This window comes from Eretmochelys imbricata, chromosome 8 (assembly GCF_965152235.1).
Source record: "Eretmochelys imbricata isolate rEreImb1 chromosome 8, rEreImb1.hap1, whole genome shotgun sequence".
Classification (NCBI taxonomy): Eukaryota; Metazoa; Chordata; order Testudines; family Cheloniidae; genus Eretmochelys; species Eretmochelys imbricata.
This window is the reverse complement of record NC_135579.1, coordinates 106,774,760-106,799,593: the sequence shown is the minus strand read 5'-3', so window position 1 is coordinate 106,799,593 and position 24,834 is coordinate 106,774,760. Positions and strand designations below refer to the sequence as shown.

Sequence of the window (24,834 nt, the reverse complement as noted above, 5' to 3'; positions counted from 1 at the left end):
AAGTGGCTTCGTGTCCCTCACCCTCCCACTGGCAGTGGTGCCAGGGAGGAGAGCAGTGCTGTGTGGGCTGACCTGGTAAGGGACTTGCTTAGAAACTGCTGGCTCCAGGATCTCTGCACAGACTGGGGGAGCCTTGGGAGCTGCAGGCAGCTCCTGCGTAGACTTAGGGTCGGTGTGGGAGAGACTGACTGAACTGGTGCCAATGAGAAGGCTGGGGTGGACCTACCTCCGGTGGTTGGAGAAAGGGGCGGAACTGCGTCTCTCCATCTGCCCAGCCCTTTCCATAGGCTGGGGGATATTACTTCATTTTTTGGTCTCTTTCTGCTAGTAGGATGACACATCGCCACTCCACGCCAGCATGTGGGGAGAATGGGAGCCAGGAGCTAAGGCTCGCCATTTGAAATGGGCAGTTCCTGTCCCCTGAGAAGGTGCTGGGTGGATCACTTGGTGTCCTCTTTTGCTGTTCTTGGTCTGTCCTCTCCAGTAACCAGGCTACTGGATTCCCATCCCAGAAGAGGAAGCTTCTCTAGAAGAGCAGGCTCAGATCTTCCCCTGGTGGAGTGCACACAGATTCTTTGATCAGAAAACCCTTACGCTTTGCTGCTGGGTTGCTGGTCAGGGAAGATCAGATTGTCCCTCATTGTTCAGCCATTCTTTCTCTCCTGATAGTTAGATAAAGGATCTGTCCACAGTTCGATTGCGCTGGAATTTGATAGCAGGGCTCAGCAGAGAGCAGCCTCCTTTATACTGAGGCTCAGTTAGATGAGAATTTGATCTTCCACCAGGTCACTCAGGGCAACAAAATCCATCTTCTCCGGCACAGAATCCTAATATCTCGCTTTTGGGTGCCAGCTCTCTGCCTGTCATTACATGTTGTCTCAGTGCTCGTCGCTTAGTGCAGATTCCCCAGGCCCAGTCTCTCCTGGGTTTTGCCATATGGTAAAGGCACACTCCCCTGTTTTATTTTCATAGGTCCCAAGGCCAGAATGGACCATTATGATCATCTAGTCTGACCTGTATAACAGGCCAGAGAGCTACCCCCAAATAATTCCTAGAGCAGAGCTTCTAGAAGAACATCGACTTGTGATTTTAAAATTGCCAGTGATGGAGAATCCACCATGACGCTTGGTAGATTGTTCCAATTGTTAATTCCCCTTCCTGTAAAAACTTAGGCCTTATTTCCAGTCTGAATTTGTCTAGCTTCAACTTCCAGCCATTGGATGGTGTTAGACCTTCCTCTGCTGGACTGAAGATCCCATTTGTAACTATTTGTTCCCCATGTAGATACTTAGACTGGAATCATCACCCCTTAACCTTCTTTATTAAGCTAAATAGATAGAGCTCTCTGGGTCTGTCACTAGAAGGCAGGTTTTCTTGTCCTTTTTAATCATTTTTGTGGCTCTTTTCTGAACCTTCTCCAGTTTATCAACATCCTGCTTGAATTATGGCCACCAAAACTGGACACAGGATTCCAGCAGCAGTCGCACCCAGTGCCAAAGACAGAGGTAAAATTACCTCTCTGCACCTACTCAAGGTTCCCATTTATGCACCTCAGGATCCTATTAGCTCTTTTGGCTACAGCATCCCACTGCAAGCTCGTGTTCAGTTCATTATCCACCATAACTCCGCAATCTTTTTCAGAGTCGCTGCTGCCCAAGATAGAGTCCATATCCTGCAAGTGGGGCCTGCATTGTTTGTTCCTAGATGTGTACATTTACATATAGCTGTATTTAAACACTGCATTGTTTGCTTGTACTCAGCTTACAAAGCAATCCAGATCGCTCTGTATCAGTGACCTGTCCTCTTCATCATGTATTGCTCCCCCAATATTTGTGATCTGCAAACTTTATCAGTGATGATTTTATGTTTTCTTCCAGGTCATTGATTCAAATAAATTAAATAGTGTAGGGCCAACACCTGGCCTTGCGGGATCCCACCAGAAACACGCCTACTCAATGATTCCCCTTTCCCAGTTACATTTTGAGATCTATTGGCTAGCTTTAATCCATTTGACATGTGCCATGTTAATTTTCTATTTTTCTATCCTTGTCCCTGAGATCTCCACACCAGTGTGGTTTGAGGAGACCACGTTGCTGTTTCTGGGAGGTCTCTAAGTGGTTTGCAGAGGGGTCTCTTCTCGGTCTTCAGGGTGAAAGCTGCTTTTGAATCCAGCAGAGCCCTCAGCCCAGTCCTGCCAGCTCCACAGGCTTGTAAAGAGTCTTTCAGCATTTTAAAGGCTTGCCAGAGTCATGGCTCGGACACAGGAAAGGGTCTGTGGGGGAAGCACATACCTCCACTCTTCATCCTGCCCTTGGAGCCTTCACTTGGAAAGTCCTAACTCCTTTGCCATCAAATCTCAGCCTTCAAGTACATTATCGTTCTTTGCATTTCCTTCTCTTACAGAAGACAATAAAAATGCCCCCAGTGAGCACTCTGCTCTGGTCCTACCCATGCTTCACTGGCCATTCCTCGTTCATTGGCAGCGGCACTCTCAAGTAAGGGCCGGGGGTGCTGGACCCCGCGTGGAGCTTGTGCGCCTGCATGTTCTCTCTTGCTGGGTGAGGGTGGTAGGGGAGCGCGGAATAGCTGCATCTCCAGATATTGTGCCTCAGTGACCAGGTAACTGACAGACTGCATATTAGCCTCCTGCACTGCCTCTCTCTGTGGGCCCATCAGCTGTTCTTCCCTGTCACTTCTCGCTTGTCGCCAGGGTTATAATCACTTATTGGCAGCCCTGAGTAGATTGACAAGCGTGGAATTGCTGCATGGTCTGGAATGCTGCTGTGCCGGGCAGCTATCGGGGGCCTAGGCACGGGAGATGGGCATGCATGCAGTAGTTGATTCTGGGAAAAGGGGGCCAGCTTGGCAAGTGGGGCAAGAGCCCTCCATGGCGGCCTGGGGAAGGGAGAGATGGGACAGGAAGCATGCAGTGCCTTCTCTGTTGTAAAGCACCACTGCACTGCGCACGCAGGAATGCCTGCTCAGAGAGCTCTGTTAGTGCCAGCTGTGGGGTGCCCGTAATTCAGGTGTGGCAGGCACTGCCCAGGTGCCATGACCTGCCTGCTGCAGCTTGTGTAACCCTGATGATGTTGCTCCCTAGAAACTTCTCTCACTCCCCTACTTGGGGGCACTGGTGCAAACAGTGTCCATGTGGTGTGGGAGCCGTCTGCCTCAGTGCAGGTGCAGCAAGTGTGAATCTCCCACATGCAGCGTGGTGTGTAATGGTGATGGAGGTGCGTGGTGTGCTGAGTGGGCATGGCGCCAGGGGATTGCCACCCCTGCTCTCAGGGCACTGTCTCTAGGCTTGGGTGTTCTGCTCACTTGGAGTTATGAAGTGGCTTTCCATTACAGATGGCCCAGAAAGTACCCCCCTACTCCCCGGAGCTCCCTGCTGAGCAGGACTGGGGAGTCAGCGACTGAGGGGCAAGCGTCTCCTTGATGTACTCGAGAGATTTGTGTGAACACTGACTGGTGTGATGCTGCTGCAAGGCAGGCCCCTGCGTGTGAGCTGCCTGAGCCTCCTCACAGGGCCAGTATATGGTGGCTGGGGCTCTCCCTAGAGCTGCTGCCAGCCCACCCTGTCTGGGGAGGTGAGGAGCATGGCAGAGTGATCCATGGCTCCTCCATGCACACAGAGTCTGGAGGGGAGGATGACTAAACCCACCCCCCCTCTGCTTCTTCTGGGGCCAGAGCTCCCATGGCTCGTGCCCAGGGCAGCACGTGCTGCTGGAGAGTTGTTGGGGAGCCTAGAGGTGACAGAGGACCAGGGACTACCCCATCAAGCCTGTTCTGTATTGATGCTCGTTCTGGGCTCCTCTCTCCTGCTGCATGGGCTCAGCTGTGGGAGTGGTCCAGAAGGGCCTTGGCTCCTGCGTGGCCTTCCTGGCTCAAGCCCATCTCCCGCTGATGGGAGGAGGGCATCCCTCTGGGGATGAGGAGCCAACCACTGGCTCGTCTGAGCCAAGAAGGAGAACATAAGAACGGCTATACTGGGTCAGACCAAAGGTCCATCTAGCCCAGTATCCTGTCTTCCGACAGTGGCCAATGCCAGGTACCCCAGAGGGAATGAAAAGGACAGGGAATCATCAAGTTGATCCATCCCCTGTCACCCATTCTCAGCTTCTGGCAAACAGAGGCTAGGGACATCATCCCTGCCCATCCTGGCTAATAGCCATTGATGGACCTATCCTCCATGAATTTTATATAGTTCTTTTTTGAATGCTGTTATAGTCTTGGCCTTCACATCATCGTCTGGCAAGGCGTTCCACAGGTTGACAGTGCGTTGTGTGAAAAAATATTTCCTTCTGTTTGTTTTAAACCAGCTGCCCATTAATTTCATTTGGCGGCTCCTAGTTCTTGTATTATGAGAAGGAGTAAATAACACTTCCTTATTTACTTTCTCCACCCCAGTCATGATTTTATAGATCTCTATCATATCCCCCCTTAGTCGTCTCTTTTCCAAGCTGAAAAGGCCCAGTCTTTATTACTCTCTCCTCCTATGGCATCCATTCCATACCCTATATCATTTTTGTTGCTCTTTTCTGAACCTTTTCCAAGTCCAATATACCTTTTCTGAGATGGGGCGACCACATCTGCACGCAGTATTCAAGATGTGGGCGTACCATGGATTTACATAGAGACAATATATTTTCTGTCTATTATCGATCCCTTTCTTAATGATTCCCAACATTGTTCACTTTTTTGACGGCCACTGCACATTGAGTGGATGTTTTCAGAGAACTATCCACAATGACTCCAAGATCTCTTTCTTGAGTGGTAACACCTAATTTAGACCCCATCATTTTATATATATAGTTGGGATTATGTTTTCCAATTTGCATTACTTTGCATTTATCAACATTGAATTTTATCTGCCATTTTGTTGCCCTGTCATCCAGATTTGTAGCTCTTCGCAGTCTGCCTGGGACTTAACAATCTTGAGTAGTTTTGTATCATCTGCAAATTTTGCCACCTCACTGTTTACCCCTTTTTCCAGATCATTTATGAATATGTTGAATAGGACTGGGCCCAGTACAGACCCCCTGGAGGACACCACTATTTACCCCTCTCCATTCTGAAAATGGACCATTTATTCCTACCCTTTGTTTCCTATCTTTTAACCGGTTACTTTTAACCAAAGACTTGGCCGTGTGGTGGGTGGGAGGGAGGGAAGGTGAGACCATCTCCTGGCAGGGGACAGGGCCTGTGGGGTGAGTGAATGTCTCCTTGTACCTGATGCAGGCTCTCCTCTGCTGGCAGGTACGTGAACACCCTGTTGAAGCTCATCCCCCCTGTGCTGAGCCTCCAGGAGCAGCTGCGCCAGGCCGTCCAGGGTGGGGACATGGAGACATCGCATGGGATCTGCCGAATTGCTGTGGCCCTGGGAGAGAACCATTCCCGGTGAGTTGGGGATCCAAGGGCTTGGCACTGCCCTGGAAGTGCCCATGCTCTTGTGGAGGGGGAATGTTCGCTTGGGCTGATGCCATGATGTCCCCTGGGGATGGGGGAGTGGGTACTTGGTCTCTACTGCGCCCCTCCTTATCGCTATGGCTGGGCAAATCTGCATGGTGCTGTGTCAGATTTCCTGGGGGAAGGGGGAATGTCGCCTTCAAATGCTGAGCTGAACGGGCCATCCCCTGCTGCTCCTCCCACCTCGCCTCTGAGTGTGTATGGAGGAGCCCACGGGACCTGTCATCCTCCCCATCCCCTCCTGGGGCAGCCTGCTGCACTGGTTAGCAGGCCTGTGGGCATACCGGGGCCTGCACCTTACCCGAGCTTCTTCACTAGAAAGGAATTTTAAGGGGGACTGAGTCCAGACTAGCCAGCTACACCAGCACAGCCTCACTTCAGAGATTGCGCCCAGCCACGGTGGCATATCCGTGCTCTCGGTGGGGCTTGGCCTTGCCCTGGGTCCTTATTAGCGTAGGGGCCTGTTATATTCATTTAGATGGAATATATGGGCCCAAAAAGCCAAAGATGTTAACTAGGGCTGTCAAGCCATTAAAAAAATTAATTGCGCAATTAAAAAAATTAATCATGCAATAAAACAATAATAGAATACAATTTATTTAAATATTTTGGATGTTTTCTACATTTTCAAATATATTGATTTAAATTACAACACAGAATAAAGCGTACAGTGCTCACTTTATATTTTTCATTACAGATATTTGCACTGTAAAAAACAAAAGAAATAGTATATTTCAGTTCACCTAGTACAAGTACTGTAGTACAGTCTCTTTATCATGAAAGTTGAACTTACAAATGTAGAATTATGTACAAAAAAACCTGCATTCTAAAATAAAACAATGTAAAACTTTAGAACCTGCAAGTCCATTCAGTCCTACTTCAACCAATCCTCAGACAAACAAGTTTGGTTTCAATTTGCAGGAGATAATGCTGACCATGTCTTGTTTACAGTGTCACCTGAAAGTGAGAACAGGCGTTCGTATGGCACTGTTGTAGCCGGCATCGTAAGATATTTACGTGCCAGATGTGCTAAAGATTCATATGTCCCTTCATGCTTCAACCACCATTCCAGGGGCCATGTGTCCATGCTGATGACGGGTTCTGCTCGATCACGATCCAAAGCGGAGCGGACCGACACATGTTCATTTTCATCATCTGAATCAGATACTAGCAGCAGAAGGTTGATTTTCTTTTTTGGTGGTTTGGTGTCTGTAGTTTCCGCATCAGAGTGTTGCTCTTTTAAGACTTCTGAAAGCATGCGCCGCACCTCGTCCCTCTCGGATTTTGGAAGGCACTTCAAATTCTTAAACCCTGGGTTACGTGCTGTAGCTATCTTTAGAAATCTCACACTGGTACCTTCTTTGCGTTTTGTCAAATCTGCAGTGAAAGTGTTCTTAAAACGAACAACATGTGCTGGGTCATCATCCGAGACTGCAATAACATGAAGTATATGGCAGAATCCGGGTGAAACAGAGCAGGGGACATACAATTCTCCCCCAAGGAGTTCAGTCACAATTTTAATTAACGCATTATTTTTTTTAACAAGCATCATCAGCATGGAAGCATGTCTTCTGGAATGGTGGCCGAAGCATGAAGGGGCATATGAATGTTTAGCATATCTGGCACATAAATATCTTGCAATGCCAGCTACAAAAGTGCCATGTGAACGCCTGTTCTGACTTTCAGGTGACATTGTCAATAAGAAGCAGGCAGCATTATCTCCTGTAAATGTAACCAAACTTGTTTGTCTTAGCAACTGGCTGAACAAGAAGTAGGACTGAGTGGATTTGTAGGCTCTAAAGTTTTGCATTGTTTTGTTTTTGAGTGCAGCTATGTAACAAAAAATCCCTACATTTGTAAGTTGCACTTCCATGATAAAGCAATTGCACGACAGTACTTGTATGAGGTAGATTGAAAAATACTGTTTCTTTTATCATTTTTACAGTGCAAATATTTGTAATAAAAAAGTAGTAATATAAAGTGAGCACTGTACACCTTGTATTCTGTGTTGTGATTGAAATCAATGTATTTGAAAATGTAGAAAAACATCCAAAATATTTAATACATTTCAATTGGTAGTCTATTGTTTAACAATAATTAATCACCATTAATTTTTTTAATCAGTTAATTTATTTTAGTTAATTGTGTGAATTAACTGTGATTAATCGACAGCCCTAGTGTTAACATGACCCTGAAACTGTCCAGCATTAAACAGTGTTAAACAAGGAGTCAGGGTTTGCTATCCAGAGACCTCGGACTGCTCTGTCCCAAGGCAGACACCAGGAACAACCCTTCAGCCTTTCGTTAAAGATACAGGAAAAGAAGGAAAACCAGTTGAAGCCTTTGAAATGTGAAGTATTTAGTCAGGTTTTCATTGTAACAACATCCCTTGTTTTAGAAAGCCCCCGCCCCCTCACTCGACATCCTGGTAGATGGTGTCAGAGACGGGAGTAACTGGCCTTTTGGGGTTAGTGGAGCTGGCCTGGAGCTGCTGCTGTTGAAGTTTGATCCTGTTTCCTAGAAGGTGAAACCAGACAAACATACATAAAGGTGGGAGAGAAAAGAGCAGCAAGGAGAGAGGCTGCAGCTCCTGTCTATGATATTGACTCTCTTGCATCCTCACTGCTGGAGAAACACAGGCCCAGCCCACAGGCGTATCAGCCACTCCAAGGCTTGGCAAACTGGTACCGGCATCGGGCTACTTAGGGCATTGATTTTAGTTGCTTCTCTGGTCGCAAGCTTTCAGCAGCATTACAGAATAGACAGTATTGGCCAGCTCAGCCAAACTCTGCTGAGCCAGAAGGAGAGCTATAGGAGAGAGAAGAGAGAAAGTGGGAAGAGAGAGGACACATGGGGGATATGATAGTCTCCGTCTCAGGAGGTGGTTGGGAGATTAGCCAGAACCATTAGAGACAGAGGTGGCAATGTCATCTGGGTGCCTCTCTCTGGCCTGGCCTGGCTGGGATGTCTCTCAGGCCCAGGATGACAAAAGTCTGTTCCCCACCCCCCGCTTAATGTTAGGGTAGATCCTGGGATCCCTGGAGACGGTGGGAGTGGCAGCCATGATAAAGCTTGCTTCAGCAATTGTCAGTAGACAGCTTATTCTTCTGCTGATGATTTTCCCCCCGAGTCTTTTCTCTGCAAGCACCTGAGGGGAGTGGTGTGTGGAATAGCCCATCCCCTCGTTATTTTGTTCACCAGTTAGGCCTAATTTCTGATACGCCCATTTTGGCCTTTGATTTCTGGTCTCGCGCTGTTCTTGTGTGCCAGCCGGGCTGTTAACGCAGGCCTCGAGTTCCATTAGGGGGCCTTTTTGTTTGGAGTAGTTTCGGCTGCCTTGCTCTTGGCACCTTTCCCCAGCAGCATTTGTAGTGGTGGGCTATTGAGAGTCTGTAGCTTCCACTCGCTTCTTCTGTGGGCCCGGTTATCACAGCAGTCCGGGTGCCCTCTGCTGTCCCCCCAGAGCCCTGCTGGACCAGGTGCAGCATTGGCAGAGCTTCCTGGCGCTGGTCAACATGATCATGTTCTGCACTGGTATCCCCGGGCACTACCCTGTCAACGAAACCACCAGCTCCCTGACGCTCACCTTCTGGTACACGCTGCAGGTGAGTGACTGTCCCTTGTGCAGTGGCAGAGCTGTGGGGAAGTGGGCAGCTGGCTGGGGGTCCAGGCACTGCCCAGGTCACTGCCATGCTCCCTGCTCTATTAGCACCTCAGAGCCCACACTGCAGCCCTGCATCTGTTTGGAAGGGGGGGCGAGAGCTGGGAGTCCTGCCCTCCCCAAGCATGCATTGCACTGGGCAATGTAGCCTGGAGCAGCTCATGGCCAAGTCAGGCCTCAGCCTCCTCTTGCAACTAAGTGTGGCTCGGTGGCAGAGCTGGGGGCAGGCCCATGCGTGCAGGAACATACGACACTGCTCTCTGGCCCGGGGTCGCTGCTGTGTGAGCTAGAACACTGGGCGTTCCCCGACCACGTGTTCCCAGGCATGTCAGGGTAACTCAGTGGGCACTGGCTTGGTGAGGGACTGCGCACAGATGGGTATTGGGCTGCCTCCTCGTTTATGGCTCGAGCACTGCACCCAGGCCTTTACCTTCCATGTGAATGTCTGAAATGGGCCCTTTTCCCTCCAGTACTGCTCCTGTCGGGGTGTGGCTGAGCAGAGCTGGGAACAGAGCCCGGCTCCAGCCAGGAGAGGTTGCGGGGGGACCTGCTGGGAACTCGCTGGGGCACGTCACCGGTCAGCCATGGTAGAGGAGAGGCTGCTGCTGTTCCCTTTCCCTAGCTCCCTCCCTCATGCCAGCCCAAACCCAGACACACGTTCTAGTGCAGGGGAGGGGAGGCACGGGTCTGCTTGTCCTTCATAGAACTCCTGCCATGGCCGCCAGAACTTGCAGAGAGGGGCTTGGTATGTGCCAGCCGGGGGCTCTCTGGGCAGGCCTGTCCTCTAAGTGTCTGCCTCCCTGCAGCTCTGCATGGCCAAAGTTTGGCCCAAGCGGTTCAAAGCCATTGCAGGAGGGTGAGATTAGGAGCATGGGCCCTGTGGCTCGGTTTCCCCACCCCCACATTCCCTTGGGGTCTGAGCTGGAACAAGAGCCCAAGCACTTCCAGGGCCTCATTAGCATGGCTAATTAAAACTTCACACCCCTGCTTTGCCCAACAGCAGGCCTGATTGTCCAGCCCCTGGCTGCGTCTCTGGCTGCCAGCTGCAGAGGGAGCTGGGGTGACACATTATCTGTTGTTGGGCCTGCAGTCTTGTCTTCTCCTAAGCTGAAGAGGCTTCTGGCTTGGCCTCCAGGAGCACCGCCTGTCTCCTGGAGCTGGCCTGTTAGAATCTGATGGCCTTACCCCTGGGCTGTTTGGGGTCCGTGCAGGTAGCACGACTAGTGGACAGGGCTGGAGTTTGCTACAGGTCTCCCTCCTCCTGGGCTTTTGCAACCCCCCTTTTCCTTGTGATGACGCATCAGGTCAGTGCAGAGGCTCCAGGCCTTAGAGGCCTCCACGCCCTGGCAGGCTTCGCTGACTGCCTCACCCTGTGTGTGCCCTTCCCTTCTTCCGCCCCAGCATCTACGTTCGGATGAGAAATAGTCAAATGAAAAAAAAGTACCATTCAATTACATCACGTAATGGCAGACAGCTGAAAAGTGACACGTTTTTAAAATGCTTATATACCAATGCTAGGAGTCTAAATAATACGATGGGTGAGCTAGAATGCCTCATATTCAGTGAGGATATTTATATAAGAGGCATACAGAAACTTGGTGGAATGAGGATAATCAATGGGACACAGTAATACCAGGGTACAAAATCTTTCAGAAGGACGGAAGAGGTTGTGCTGGTGGGGGAGTGACATTAGATGTGAAAGAAAGTGTACAATCAAATGAAGTAAAAATCTTAAATGAACCAAACTGTACCACAGAATCTCTATGGATAGTAATTCCATGCTTGAATAATAAGAATATAGCAGTAGGGATATATTACCGAACATCTGACCAGGATGGTGATAGTGACTGTGAAATGCTCAGGGAGATTAAAGGGGCTATTAAAATTAAAAACTCACTAATAATGGTGGATTTCAACTATCCCCATATTGACTGGGTGCATGTCACCTCAGGACGGGATGCAGAGATGAAAGTTTCTTGACACTTTAAATGATTGCTTCTTGGAGCAGCTGGTCCTGGAACCCACAAGAGGAGAGGTAATTCTTGATTTAATCCTAAATGGAGCACAAGATCAGGTCTAAGAGGTGTGAATATAGCTGGACCGCTTTGTAACAGTGACCATAATATAATTAAATTTAACATCCCTGTGGCGGGGAAAACACCACAGCGGCCCAACACAGTAGCATTTAATTTCAGAAAGGGGAACTACACAAAAATGAGGAGGTTAAAGAGAAACTAAATGGTACAGAGCCTGCAAGCTGTATGGAAACTTTTTAAAGACACCATAATAGGGACTCAACTTAGATGTATACCCCAAATTAAAAAACATAGTAAGAGAACCAAAAAAGTGCCACCCTGGCTAAACAACAAAGTAAGAGAACCAGTGAGAGGCAAAAAGGCATCCTTTAAAAAATGCAAGTTAAATCCTAGTGAGGAAAATAGAAAAGAGCATAAATTCTGGCAAATGAAATGTAAACATATATTTAGGAAGGCCAAAAAAGAATTTGAAGAACAGTTAGCCAAATACTGGAAAAGTAATCGCAATAATTTTTTTTAAGTACATCTGAAGCAGGAAGCTGCTAAACAACCAGTGGGACCACTGGACAATCGAGGTGCTAAAGGAGCACACAAGGACGATAAGGCCATTGCGGAGAAACAAAATGAATTATTTGCATCGGTCTTCACGGCTGAGGATGTGAGGGAGAGTCCCAACCCTGAGCCATTCTTTTTAGGTGACAAATCTGAGGAACTGTCGCAGATTGTGTTGTTATTAGAGAAGGTTTTGGAACAAATTGATCAGTAATAAGTCACCAGGGCCAGATGGTATCACCCAAGAGTTCTGAAGGAACTCAGATGTGAAATTGCAGGACTACTAATTGTAGTCTGTAACCTATCATTTAAATCCGCTTCTATACTAAGTGACTGGAGGATAGCCAATATGACGCCAGTTTTTAAAAAGGGCTCCAGAGGTGATCCCGGCAATTACAAGCCGGTAAGCCTGACTTCAGTACCAGGCAAACTGGTTGAAACTATAGTAAAGAACAAAATTGTTGGACACATAGGTAAACATAATTTGTTGGGGAAGAGTCAACATGTTTTTTGTAAAGGGAAATCATGCCTCACCAATCTACTAGAATTCTTTGAAGGGGTCAACAAGCATGTGGGGAAGGGGAATCCAGTGGATAGAGTGATTTAGATTTTCAGAAAGCCTTTGACAAGGTCCCTCACTAAAGGCTCTTAAGCAAAGTAAGCTGTCATGGGATAAGAGGGAAGGTCCTTTCATGGATCAGTAACTGGTTAAAAGATAGGAAAGAAAGGGTAGGAATAAATGGTCAGTTTTTAAAATGGAGAGAGGTAAATAGTGGTGTCCCCCAAGGGGTCTGTACTGGGCCCAGTCCTATTCAACATATTCATAAATGATCTGGAAAAAGGGGTAAACAGTAAGATGGCAAAATTTGCAGATGATACAAAACTACTCAAGATAGTTAAGTCCCAGGCAGACTGTGAAGAGATACAGAAGGGTCTCTCAAAACTGGGTGACTGGGCAACAAAATGACAGATAAAATTCAATGTTGATAAATGCAAAGTAATGCAAATTAGAAAACATAATCCCAACTATATAGCTGTTACCACTCAAGAAAGAAATCTTGGAGTCATTGTGGGAAGTTCTCTGAAAACATCCACTCAATGTGCAGCAGCGGTCAAAAAAGTGAACAACGTTGGGAATCATTAAGAAAGGGATGGATAATAAGACAGAAAATATCATATTGCCTCTATATCAATCCATGGTACGCCCACATCTTGAATACTGCATGCAGATGTGGTCCCCCCATCTCAAAAAAGATATATTGGACTTGGAAAAGGTTCAGAAAAGAGCAACAAATATGGTGAGGGGTCTGGAATGGCTGCCATATGAGGAGAGATTAATAAAACTGGGACTTTTCAGCTTGGAAAAGAGACAACTAAGGCGGGATATGATAGAGGTCTATAAAATCATGACCGGTGTGGAGAAAGTAAATAAGGAAGTGTTATTTACTCCTTCTCATAACACAAGATCAAGGGGTCACCCAATGAAATGAATAGGCAGCACGTTTAAAACAAACAAAAGGAAATATTTTTTCACACAACGCACCTGTGGAACTCTTTGCCAGAGGACGTTGTGAAGGCCAAGACTATAACAGGTTTCAAAAAAGAACCAGATAAGTTCATGGAGGGTAGGTTCATGGAGGCTATTAGCCAGGATGGGCAGGGATGATGTCCCTAGCCTCTGTTTGCCAGGAGCTGGGAATGGGCGACAGGGGATGGATCACTGGGCGATTCCCTGTTCTGTTCATTCCCTCTGGGGCACCTGGCACTGGCCACTGTCAGGGACTGGGCTAGATGGACCTTTGGTCTGACCCAGTCTGGCCGTTCTTACGTTCCTCCGAATCCTCCCAGGACCAGTTGTGGGGTGAGCTGATGACTGGGGTAGAGGTCTTGGGAGCCCTGGTTTCACCGATGGTTCCTTGGCTTCCTTTAGCACACAGCCAGCGGCATTGTTGTCGTCCTTAGTGTATCGTGGCTAGGCTGAGCCCGCCAGGCTCCAGCGCTCAGCCCCCCGTGGTAGGGCTGGTGAAGAACCTGCACGGGACAGCGAGATCTGAAGCTGGGCTGCTGATCCCCTGCCACTCCCAGCCCCTTGTGCTGCCATGTTGGCCAGTACCTCTGTGCTGAAGCAGGGAGCACAGCTCCTAACTTCCCGAGCAGTGCGTGCCTTGCATCCTGCTGCCAGCAGCCAGATATGGGGCAGGAGCTCCCCACTGCTGTCCCGAACAGACTGCCTGAGGCTTGCCCTCACAGCTTGGGAGACCCCTGGGACCTGGAGCTCCGGCTGATGGCCGAGCTCCTTGGCCTGATCTCTCTCTGGCTGTTGTGTGGAGGCAGGGCATAAAGGCACAGGGCCATGGGCTGTGTCCCTGCTGGTTGACGTGGCAAGCCGCGCTTCCCTTGTGTGGCAGTGAGGAGAGACAGCGGGTCCCTCAGTGGCGCAGGATTAACCCTGGACTGGGATGTGCCCTGGTGTCTGCCTGCTGTGGGAATATGGCCCTTTGCAGGCAATCTCTGCATCTCTCCAGGAGACAACTGTGCTCAGGCACTGGGATCTGTCCTGACTGCGGGGCAAGCGTCCCAGCCTGCAGCTCCATGGCAGTATTCACCAGGCGCCAGCCCCTCTTAGCAGGTGTTACAGGAGATCACAGCCCACATCTTGCTGTGGGAGTGGGGGTGGGGAGAGCCTGAGGCTCTGTCTGTCCTTGCTGGGAATGGAGCTGAGCAAACGCTCCTGTCTGCCTCTGTCCCCCGCTGGAAAGCTGGAAAGAATGTCACCACCAAGGTAATGGTCTATTTTTAGCCCCTAGTTCAACCTCTGTGCTCCTTCCTTTGCTTTCTGCGCTGCAGCTGCCAAGGTGCTGCTGATTGTGGGCGGGGGAAGGGGGGTTGTCAGCTCAGTGCTGGCTGCTCTGACGCCAGCCAGGGCTCAGCCAAGTGGCTGGTCTCCAGGCAGCCCCGAGGGAGAACGTGGAACCCTTAACCTTTATTCTGAGTCCGCGTCATCCCCCTGCTGTCGCTCACAGAGTGGGGAATTCTCGGGGCTTGGGTCTGAGGGTGCTGCGAGGAGGAGGAAGTTGCCCCCTACCTGGGGCAGAGTCGGCTGGGTCTTGTGAGCCTTCCCTGAAAGCATTGGCTAAGCAGAGTTTGCATGCAGGGGGAGTGTGTGCCCTGGATCCCGAGCCTGGAGCCCAATGAAGAGCATGCTAGGGGGCGTGACATGGGCCATGCTGTGGGCTGTGAAGGCCAGCAGGTCTGCCACGGCCCTTGGCATCTCCTCCAGGGACACGGCCCCAAGAGCTATCCTGGGCTGGGGCTCCAGCAAGTTCTGCCCAGGCCCTGCCAGCCCCTGGAGGGGCCTGTTCCTCCAGGGCCCAGATCCTGCCAGCCCCTGGAGGGGCTGTGTTGGTGAATCTCCAGCAGATCCCTCCTAACACTGGGGAGACAGCTAAGGTATCCTGGGGTGTCAGTGCTGTTGGACCCAGAGGCGGGCTGCTGCCTCCTCTCTGAGGTGTGGTTTGTTTCTGCCCTCCCAGGATGATATCCTGTCCTTCGAGCCCGACAAGCAGGCCGTGTACCAGCAGGTTTACCGGCCTGTCTACTTCCAGCTGGTGGACGTGCTGCTGCACAAAGCCCAGTTCCCCTCCGATGAGGAGTATGGGTTCTGGTCCTCGGATGAGAAGGAGCAGTTCCGGATCTACAGGTAGGCTGGGGCCGTGCCATGGGGGGTGCCAATGCCCCTCCCTGCCTGGAATCTTTTCCCCTGGGGGTGACGGGAGGAGAGCATGCTGTTCTGTGCCCTTAGGGGCAGTGTGCATAACAGGCAGCGGATGGCATGGGATAACCGCCTGTCTGGCAGGGTGGCCTGACCTCTCCAGGAAATGCAGAGCCCCTGGGGGATCGCTGTGGATGGTCAGTGGACACTTTGCTTCCTCGGGGAGGAGTGCAGCATGAACCTCTCTGGGGGCACGAATGGCTCTCTTGGGGAAGGGGCTGCGGGGGTGGATTGGGGTTTGGAGCTGACCTTGGGGTGCTGACGGCTCAGAGTTCCTCCCAAAACGGGTGGGAGATGGTAGAGCAGTCTGTGACAGGAGGGGCAGTGCTCAGCGGTGTGATTCAGATGGGTGGAGGCACTGCCCCCCTTCTCCCCTGCCAGAGACCCAGAGGGCAGAGCTCTTTGGGTGCTGGGCACTGCCAACAAAGTGCTGGGGGAAGGTGGGCAGCGCTCGGTGACTCCCATGGAGGCTTCCCTCCCCTAGGGTGGACATCTCCGACACCCTGATGTACGTGTACGAGATGCTGGGAGCGGAGCTGCTGAGCAGCCTCTATGACAAGTTGGGCCGCCTCCTCACCAACACAGAGCAGCCGTCCTCGTGGCAGGTAAGCAAGGAGCCGCGCTGGCCCCTGGGGCCTGGGTCCCCCTCTTTGGGCAGGGCTTGGCACAGGAAGGGAGAACAAAAATACCAGCCTGCGTGGGGACCGAACAGCCGAAGCCGTTACCCCCGGGTGTGTGCTGGGGGGCATGTGCCCGGTGCCTCGTCTACAGGCTCACCATAAACTAGTTAGGCAGCATCAGGGCCGGGCCAAGCCAGCTCCGGTGCTGCGGCATGGGAGCTGAGGGAGGGCCAGGGCGCTGCTGTGCGCTCATCCACATGTATCTCCTCCCCTTGGCCTCCCAGTCAGCCCACGACCTCTGTCAATCGCACCTCCTTCATCACTATCAGCCGGTGGGAGTGCTGATTCGCAGCCCAGCCACTGCCAGCACTCAGCAGCTGATGGCTGCAGCCTCCCTGGGCGGGCTGCCCCTGCAGCCGGACTGTGTCCCACCTTCCCGTCTGGTCAGTGTCCATCCGGAGGGACTGCGGGCAAGTGGCCAGGCCCCTGCTCGGGCATACAACAGCGATATGGAGCGAGCAATGGCTCTGAATCACGCACCCAGGGTAGGGGCTCTGGGGGCCCAGCCCTGCCCTCAGTTACCATGTTTATGTACTGATGGACACAATGTAGACATTGTCAGGGGTCAGAGCACCGTAGAGGCTGGAGCAGCTGGGAAGGGGGTAGTGGGGCTTTTGGCTTGTGGGGTCAGCTGGCTGTTTCTGCTAAAGGGGTGTTGCCACCGACGGTCCCATCTCTCCAGGGTTGACTATGTGCCCTAATGTAGTGAGAAGGTTAGTGTGTAGGTGGGCGCCAAGGGAAAACAGCATGGCCCACCTACACACTAACCTTCTCACTACATAAGGGCACATAGTCAACCCTGGAGAGATGGGACCGTCGGTGGCAACACCCCTTTAGCAGAAACAGCCAGCTGACCCCACAAGCCAAGAGGGCAGCGTTCTTCCTTGGGAGAACACCAGGGACTCTGCTTTTCACAGCCTAGCAGCCCTGCAGCCCCCTTCTAGCCCAGCCCTGGGCTCCCCCACAGCTCTGCCAGTGCCCCTCACTCCAGACCCACAGTCTCCTGCTAGCTCAGCCCTGGGCTCCCTGTTCTCCCCCACCTCACTTGCAGGCAGTGAAACCAGGAGTCCTTTTGCCCATGTGGGTAACTGTTTAACCCCCTGACTGAAATTCACTCACGAAGCCCCAGCAGCGTGCAAAGGAGCTGGAAGGTGCTGCAGATCTCAGCACAGGACTGGAACCTGAGCAGCTGGAACCTGGGTGGGGTGCTCCTAGGGGTGGAACAGGGCTCTGACTCGGTGTGTGTGTCTGCCCCCGGTAGCACACGGAAGCCTTACTCTACGGGTTCCAGTCCATCGCAGAGACCATAGACGTGAACTACTCTGACGTGGTGCCGGGTCTGATTGGCCTCATCCCCCGGATCAGTATCAGCAACGTGCAGCTGGCCGACACTGTCATGTTCACCATCGGTGAGATGTCTGGAGGGGAGGTGCGCTCGCCGGGGGCTAGGGGAGGGAGGGCGCCCTGCAGAGGAGCTGACCCCTTCCCTCTTCTCCTACTTCCAGGCTCCAGCTGCTAGGCCCTGCTTCCTCCTCCCCATTGGCAGCACTTCATGGTGCAGCCGCTCACGGCATTGTGCCTTGAGAGCCACAAGCCACTGGCTGCAGGGCCAGGCCTTCTGCTGCCTTGACACTGAGCATCTTCCCCTGCCCGCCCCCGCCCTGCCCACCTGCCTTTCTGGGGAGCCGGGCTGGGGTCTGGCAGGGCTCTCCTGGGGAAAGAGGCTGTAGGCTGTTGCAGTGAGAGGCACAGAGTGGGATGAGTGGCCTGCGGCATGGTGGCACCGCTCTGCAGTCTGACCCTGCCTCCCATCCGCTGTGCGCAGGGGCCCTGTCCGAGTGGCTGGCTGACCACCCCGTCATGATCAACAACGTGCTGCCCCTGGTGCTCCAGGCCTTGGGCAACCCAGAACTCTCCATCTCCAGCGTCTCCACCCTGAAGAAGATCTGCCGGGAGTGCAAGTACGACCTGCCCCCCTACGCCGCCAACATCGTTGCTGTGTCCCAGGTAAGGCAACGATGGTGTGGCCCGGCAGCGAGGGGGAGCCTGGAGCACGCGGTCATGGAGCCCGTCCTTGTTCTCCTGGGCCAGGCCAGAGTCTGGGGGCAGGGAGGGGGGTGGGGCTGCCCAGCATAGGCCCATGTACCCTGCACTGGCCCAAGGGTGCAAGGGCAGCATCGGGCTAGGGAGCAGAAGTGGACAGCGGAGTAGTACTGGGGAGACGACTTGCCAGGCCACTGAGCCAGTGACACCAGCGAGTGGGGCTGGACTGCACTGAATTCAGCCTGGGCCTGGTGGTGCTGCATTCGGTGGGGACTGTTCTCCACGCCACGAGGAGGGGCCCTGCCCACCCAGAGGGCTGCTTCCTGAGCCCTGAAGGAGGCACCTATCAGGGAAGCCCAGCACTTCTTAAGCTGCCTGCTGAGCTCCCTTCTGCAGTGCCGCTGTGGGGTGTTCCCTGGGGCCTGCTCGGTGCCAGAGATCAGCCGCTCTGTGCATTAAAGATCTAGGAGCAAAGAGTGGGTTCATTTGCTCCTTGTCCAGCCTTACGCCCTGCCCAGCTCTTCCAGGGCTGCCTTGGGGCTCCCGCCGTGCCCTACCTGTGAGCAGAAAATGGCAGGTAGAGGTCAGGAGCTCACAGGAGCCCCGTCCTGGCTGTTAGAAACCAAGGAAGGCCCCGCCCCTAGAGCCCAGGGCTCACTCTGCCCTGGCGCTGCGGGGCCGGCACTCAGAGCACAGACTGGTGCACACCTAGCATCAGCACGTCCCCCCCGGGAGAGCTGTGAGACGGGGGGGGGGGGGGCGGCTTGAGTTGTCCAGCCACGTAACTGGGCCACAGCACGGGGTCAGGTGCAGCGGGAAAGCTCCGAGCGCCCAGATCGGCTGCTGACCTTCCTCTGGGACTTGGACTGATAGGGCCAGCAGGTGCGAGTCCCTGGGGCTCCAGAGCTTGGCCCGGTTCAGCCCCACAGCCAGGGCCAGGGTAAATTGTTTTGGGTCTGGTGGGAGACTTTGGTCAGATGCAGAGCAGGTTCTGTGCACTCCTGCGGGGCCTGCAGCTGGTCTGGTCTGGTCGACAAGCCGGTGTTCAGGTGGCACCAAGGGAAGCGCGGGTCTTGGCCCTGCAATCCTGCTGTGCTCTGACCCAACCCTGGGGCTCCCCAGAACCCGTCACTGCACAGGGGAACGGAATCGGCTCGAGAGCCCCTGTCCTGGCTCAGGAGGCTCTGCTGGGGAAAGAGGGATGGATTTAATTCCTCCTCCTCCTGCTGGTTGTGAGGGGGCCCCAGCAGCGCTCGGGTGCATGGAGAGCCACGCGCCGTTCCTGTCTGCCAGGCGGCACAGAGTTGAATTTGCTCAACAGTTGTAGCTTGCCCTCCCAAGATTCAGTCTCTCTCTCTCTCTCTCCCCCCCCGCCCCCTTTCAGGACGTGTTAATGAAGCAGATCCACAAGGTAAGGCATGCTCCTTCCCCTCTTCGGTAGTGCCACCAGGCTCACCCAGGGGCCCTGCTCCCATGGCACAGCTCAGCATCCTGGCAAGGCAGAGAAGGACAGAGACCTGGATGGGGAAAGCCCAAGGCAGTCGTGGGAAGGCATGGTCCACAGGGCGACCTTACGGTTGCCTCGGTGGCACAGCTCTTGTCTCCAGGCTGCCTCCCTAGCTTGACCTGGAAGCAAACGGCATTGCAGAAAGGGTCTCGGTGCGACACAGGAGCCAGCCTGGAATGGGCCTCACAGTTCCCCTGACCTTAGCGTCTGTGATGGCTCCCTGCCGCTCTGGGGGCTGCCCACCAGTCACCCCTGGCAAGAGGGGATGGCAGGTCTCTACCTCTGTCCAGACAGGAACCTCTCCACCTAGCCCATTCAGCGGGAGGGGATCCTTTTAAGCAGGCAGGCAGAGGGCAGATGTCAGCCCAGAGATGAGTTAGCAGAGGCAGGTGGCAGCCAGAGCGCGATTGTTGTTGTTTGGGACATGGCTGTCCCTCTACCCAGCTCGGGGCAGGCACCCCTAGCATATCTTGTCAGTGCTGGGCCTCTCAGTCCCGGCAGGGTGCTGCAGCACACCAGAGTGCCCTGGCCTCTCCCCTGGCCCAGAGCTCTTAGCAAAGTGCTGGCCACAGTGTGTGCTCAGGGCAGGGGCTTGAAGGTGACAGGCTGGGCCATGACCTGTCCCCCAAATCTTCTCCCCAGACCAGTCAGTGCATGTGGCTGATGCAGGCTCTGGGCTTCCTGCTCTCGGCGCTGCAAGTGGAGGAGATCCTGAAGAACCTGCATTCTCTCATCACTCCCTACATCCAGCAGCTGGAGAAGCTGGCTGACGAAACAGTGAGTCCCCAGCCCCTGGGGTTCCTCCTCTCTGGCCAGTTCTGCTGCTGCCCTTAGCCCTGCCCGGCCCCACTCCCAGCTTGGCTGGCCGAGGCTCCCTTTGGAGGGAGGAGCTGCTGAACTAAAGGTGCTTTTCCTCCCAGCATAGCCCCCCGTCAGACCCAGAGATGCGGAGCCCTCGCCATGGGGTGCAGGTTGCCTTTGCTGCCCCCATGGATCTGCAAGCCTCCATCCTGTGCACCAGAGACTCCCTGGGCTCTCATGGGCAGCAGTTCCCTGGCCCCTCGGGGTCGTGTCATGGGGCAGACTGGTGCCAGACAGGCTGCATGTTAGCTCTGCCACCTGGCTCACAGCAAGTGTCCGTGACGGCTCTCTCCCCCCATCCTGCTGCTGCCAACAGCTGGGACTTTGCTCCATCCAGGGGAAGTACACGGGGCTCCCTGAAGTCACTGGGGCTCCTCAGCTGGGAGTTGTGCTGGTAGGAGGGTGTGGTGGGGTGAAGGTGGGGGGTGCATTGGCCCTTGACCAGGTGTGGGGAGTGACTTGGGTGGGGCTGTCTGCGGGAATCCCAGTGCGGTTCTGGGCTGGGAGAGGCTCCGTCCCATGTGTGGGCAGCCTGGGGCTGATGGCTTTGCTTCCCCTGCCAGCCCAACCCCTCCAACAAACTGGCCATCATCCACATCCTGGGCCTGCTCTCCAATCTCTTCACCACGCTGGACATCAGCCACCATGACGACGACCACGAGAGCACAGAGGTCAAGAAGCTGCCCATGCCGCAGGGACCCAACCCGGTAGGTGCAGCAGATGTTAGGCTCCAACACTTCCCCACCCTCCCTTAGTGACAGGCTCTGAGCAAAGGGCAGCCCTGCTGGAACTGTCTCACTGTCACCTTCACCAGCCCATGGAGCAGCTGGCCTGCAGCCCATCCAGAGCCACCCCTGCAGGCTGGCTGCGTGAGGCTGGTACAGCCGGGCAATGGAGAAGTAGTTAATGCAGGTCATGTCTTGTTGATGATGGTGCTGGGAATCCAGCTGCGCTGCTTTCCTCGCCTCTCCTGCCTTGCTGAGCGCAGTGGGCTTTAGTAGGATCCTTGGTGGCTGCTCTGGCTGGTGGCTGCATTGTGGGTTGCCCATCTGGTGGGGGAGACGTCTGTCTGGTGTGGAGGAGGGAAGGGTGTTGCAGTCTCTGAATGCGCAAGGGTTTGAGTCTGGGCCTTGTTTAACACCCACCATCCACACAAATCCCAGAAGTGAGCAGAGCCCTGTCCGTGACAGGGGACTCCGGTAGGGCAGCTGGGTGCGGTATAGCCGAGTGACTGGGCTGTTCCCTCTCCTCCCTGCAGGTGGTGGTGGTTCTGCAGCAAGTCTTCCAGCTCATCCAGAAGGTTCTGAGCAAGTGGCTGAACGATGCCCAGGTGGTGGAGGTAACTGGCACCTGCCGGGTCAGACTGATGTGCCGCAGTGCAGCCTCGCCCAGAGAGGGCAGTCCGATCGGCAGGGATGGGCAGGGCGCTGGGTGACACCACCGGCCACCTGCTGTGGGCAGAGCCTTTCTGTTCTGCAGATTGAGGGGCACCGGCAGAGCTGGGGGAACCCTGGGCGGGGATAGCAGGGGGCTGCGGATCGGGAGTTGCTGGCAGAGCTGGAGGAGGGGGGGCCAAGGCTGGGATAGCAGGGGCTGCAGGTTGGGAGTGAGGGGCATCAGCAGAGCTGTGTGTGGGAGCCCAGGGCTGGGATAGCAGGGGTTGCGGGTCGGGAGTGAGGGGCACCGGATGGGCTGGGATAGCAGGAGCTTTGGGTCGGGAGTGAGGGCCACCGGATGAGCTGTGGGGAGCCCAGGGCTGGAATAGCAGGGGCTGCGGGTCGGGAGTGAGGGGCACTGGCAGAGCTGTGTGTGGGGAGCCCAAGGCTGGGATAGCAAGGGCTGTGGGTCGGGAGTGAGGGGCACCGGATGGGCTGGGATAGCAGGGGCTGTGGGTCGGGAGTGAAGGGCACCGGATGAGCTGTGGGGAGCCCAGGGCTGGAATAGCAAGGGCTGTGGGTCGGGAGTGAGGGGCACCGGATGAGCTGTGGGGAGCCCAGGGCTGGAATAGCAAGGGCTGTGGGTCGGGAGAGAGGGGCACTGGATGGGCTGGGATAGCAGGGGCTGTGGGTCGGGAGTGAAGGGCACCGGATGAGCTGTGGGGAGCCCAGGGCTGGAATAGCAAGGGCTGTGGGTCGGGAGTGAGGGGCACCGGATGAGCTGTGGGGAGCCCAGGGCTGGAATAGCAAGGGCTGTGGGTCGGGAGTGAGGGGCACCGGATGGGCTGGGATAGCAGGAGCTGTGGGTCGGGAGTGAGGGGCACCGGATGAGCTGTGGGGAGCCCAGGGCTGGAATAGCAGGGGCTGCGGGTCGGGAGTGAGGGGCACTGGCAGAGCTGTGTGTGGGGAGCCCAAGGCTGGGATAGCAAGGGCTGTGGGTCGGGAGTGAGGGGCACCGGATGGGCTGGGATAGCAGGGGCTGTGGGTCGGGAGTGAAGGGCACCGGATGAGCTGTGGGGAGCCCAGGGCTGGAATAGCAAGGGCTGTGGGTCGGGAGTGAGGGGCACCGGATGAGCTGTGGGGAGCCCAGGGCTGGAATAGCAAGGGCTGTGGGTCGGGAGTGAGGGGCACCGGATGGGCTGGGATAGCAGGGGCTGTGGGTCGGGAGTGAAGGGCACCGGATGAGCTGTGGGGAGCCCAGGGCTGGAATAGCAAGGGCTGTGGGTCGGGAGTGAGGGGCACCGGATGAGCTGTGGGGAGCCCAGGGCTGGAATAGCAAGGGCTGTGGGTCGGGAGTGAGGGGCACCGGATGGGCTGGGATAGCAGGAGCTGTGGGTCGGGAGTGAGGGGCACCGGATGAGCTGTGGGGAGCCCAGGGCTGGAATAGCAAGGGCTGTGGGTCGGGAGTGAGGGGCACCGGATGGGCTGGGATAGCAGGAGCTGTGGGTCGGGAGTGAGGGGCACCGGATGAGCTGTGGGGAGCCCAGGGCTGGAATAGCAGAGGCTGTGGGTCGGGAGTGAGGGGCACTGGCAGAGCTGTGTGTGGGGAGCCCAAGGCTGGGATAGCAAGGGCTGTGGGTCGGGAGTGAGGGGCACCAGATGAGCAGTGGGGAGCCCAGGACTGGGATACTGGGTGGAGGGAGGGAGGTGCATTGCCAATTAAGTTAATCTGCACAATGCAGCATGCTTCTCGGTCTGGCTAGTCTCTGAGCCCGTAATGCTGGCTCCTTCCCTCCCCCTGGACCTGTTCTGCCCTGCGTGGTGCTGGGTGTGTGCTTTGAAGTGTGAGTCACAAGGCCCCTCCTGTCTCTGCAGTCCGTCTGCGCCATCTTTGAGAAGTCCGTGAAGACCCTGCTTGATGACTTTGCCCCCATGGTTCCCCAGCTGTGTGAGATGCTGGGTCAGATGTACAGCACCATCCCCCAGGCGTCTGCGCTGGACCTCACTCGGCAGGTACGTGTCAGTGCTGCCTGGCCACAGCGTGTGCCAGGCACTGGGATTTCAGATCTGGGGCCAGAACCCCACTTGCTGTTTTTGCTGGCTTGGCCTGTTCGCTTCTCGCCAGTTGCCTCTCTTGCTCCTGCTGCACGAGGGCATCCCACGCAGGCCTTATGATCCAGCCCTGCTGCTGGGGCTGATCCCCTGACCTAGGAGAGCTGTGTTGTAGAGGTGACCCCACAGCTGCTCCCTTGGCCTCCAGCTCCCTGTAAGCGGGGAAGGGCAGGGGTGTCTCTGCCCGTCCAGCCTGGAAGCAGGCAGGGCATTGCTTTGCGTGCTGGGCTAGAGCGGCTGCTGCTGGTGTGCCCCTGCAGCGCGCGTGCTGGGGCCAAAGCAAGGCCTGCAGCTGGGCTTGCAGCTCCGTCTAGACTCCCTGCAGCCCTGGGTGGCTCACAGGCCACCCATAGCTTCCACTCCTCTCTCTCTTCCAGCTGGTTCACATCTTTGCTCACGAGCCTGCCCACTTCCCTCCCATCAAAGCCCTCTTCCTGCTCGTCACCTCCGTCACACTCACCCTCTTCCAGCAAGGTACGTGTACGAACTCTCCCTCCTGCTGGGGGCCTGGTCAGCCTGTTACATGCATGGGCTCTCGGGTGTCTTCCCAGGAATGGCCATTTTCACTCCTAGCCGAGCTCACGGGGCCCCCTCTGCTCCTGGGAGGCGGGTCCCTTCCCCTCCGGCCCAGTGGAAGTGACAGTACAGAACTGTGAGTTCGGCTCACAGCCCAGCCCCACGCAAGCTGCTGAGAGCACATCCCTGGGGGCTGGTGTACGTTGCAGGAAAGCAGAGCCTCAGTCCAGGGTTGGTGGTGCCCTGCAG

General features: G+C 54.7%; 1 protein-coding gene across 4 annotated transcripts in view; it reads left to right on the top strand.

Moving 5' to 3' along the window:
• The window catches only part of IPO13 (importin 13), a 67,624-nt gene that overhangs the window by 29,395 nt on the left and 13,395 nt on the right, over nucleotides 1–24,834 (top strand). For 2 of the 4 annotated variants that reach the window (XM_077823749.1, XM_077823746.1), the window contains 12 exons: nucleotides 5,260–5,400; nucleotides 8,933–9,074; nucleotides 15,252–15,418; nucleotides 15,975–16,095; nucleotides 17,432–17,579; nucleotides 17,996–18,177; nucleotides 19,598–19,624; nucleotides 20,363–20,497; nucleotides 21,145–21,288; nucleotides 21,840–21,920; nucleotides 23,833–23,970; nucleotides 24,447–24,543. In XM_077823749.1, the coding sequence (XP_077679875.1) occupies nucleotides 5,260–5,400; nucleotides 8,933–9,074; nucleotides 15,252–15,418; nucleotides 15,975–16,095; nucleotides 17,432–17,579; nucleotides 17,996–18,177; nucleotides 19,598–19,624; nucleotides 20,363–20,497; nucleotides 21,145–21,288; nucleotides 21,840–21,920; nucleotides 23,833–23,970; nucleotides 24,447–24,543 (1,523 nt within the window). Of the gene's footprint in view, nucleotides 1–5,241; nucleotides 5,401–8,932; nucleotides 9,075–15,251; nucleotides 15,419–15,974; nucleotides 16,096–17,431; nucleotides 17,580–17,995; nucleotides 18,178–19,597; nucleotides 19,625–20,362; nucleotides 20,498–21,144; nucleotides 21,289–21,839; nucleotides 21,921–23,832; nucleotides 23,971–24,446; nucleotides 24,544–24,834 lie in introns of all 4 variants that reach the window. The other 2 variants (XM_077823747.1, XM_077823750.1) reach the window with 1 other exon arrangement.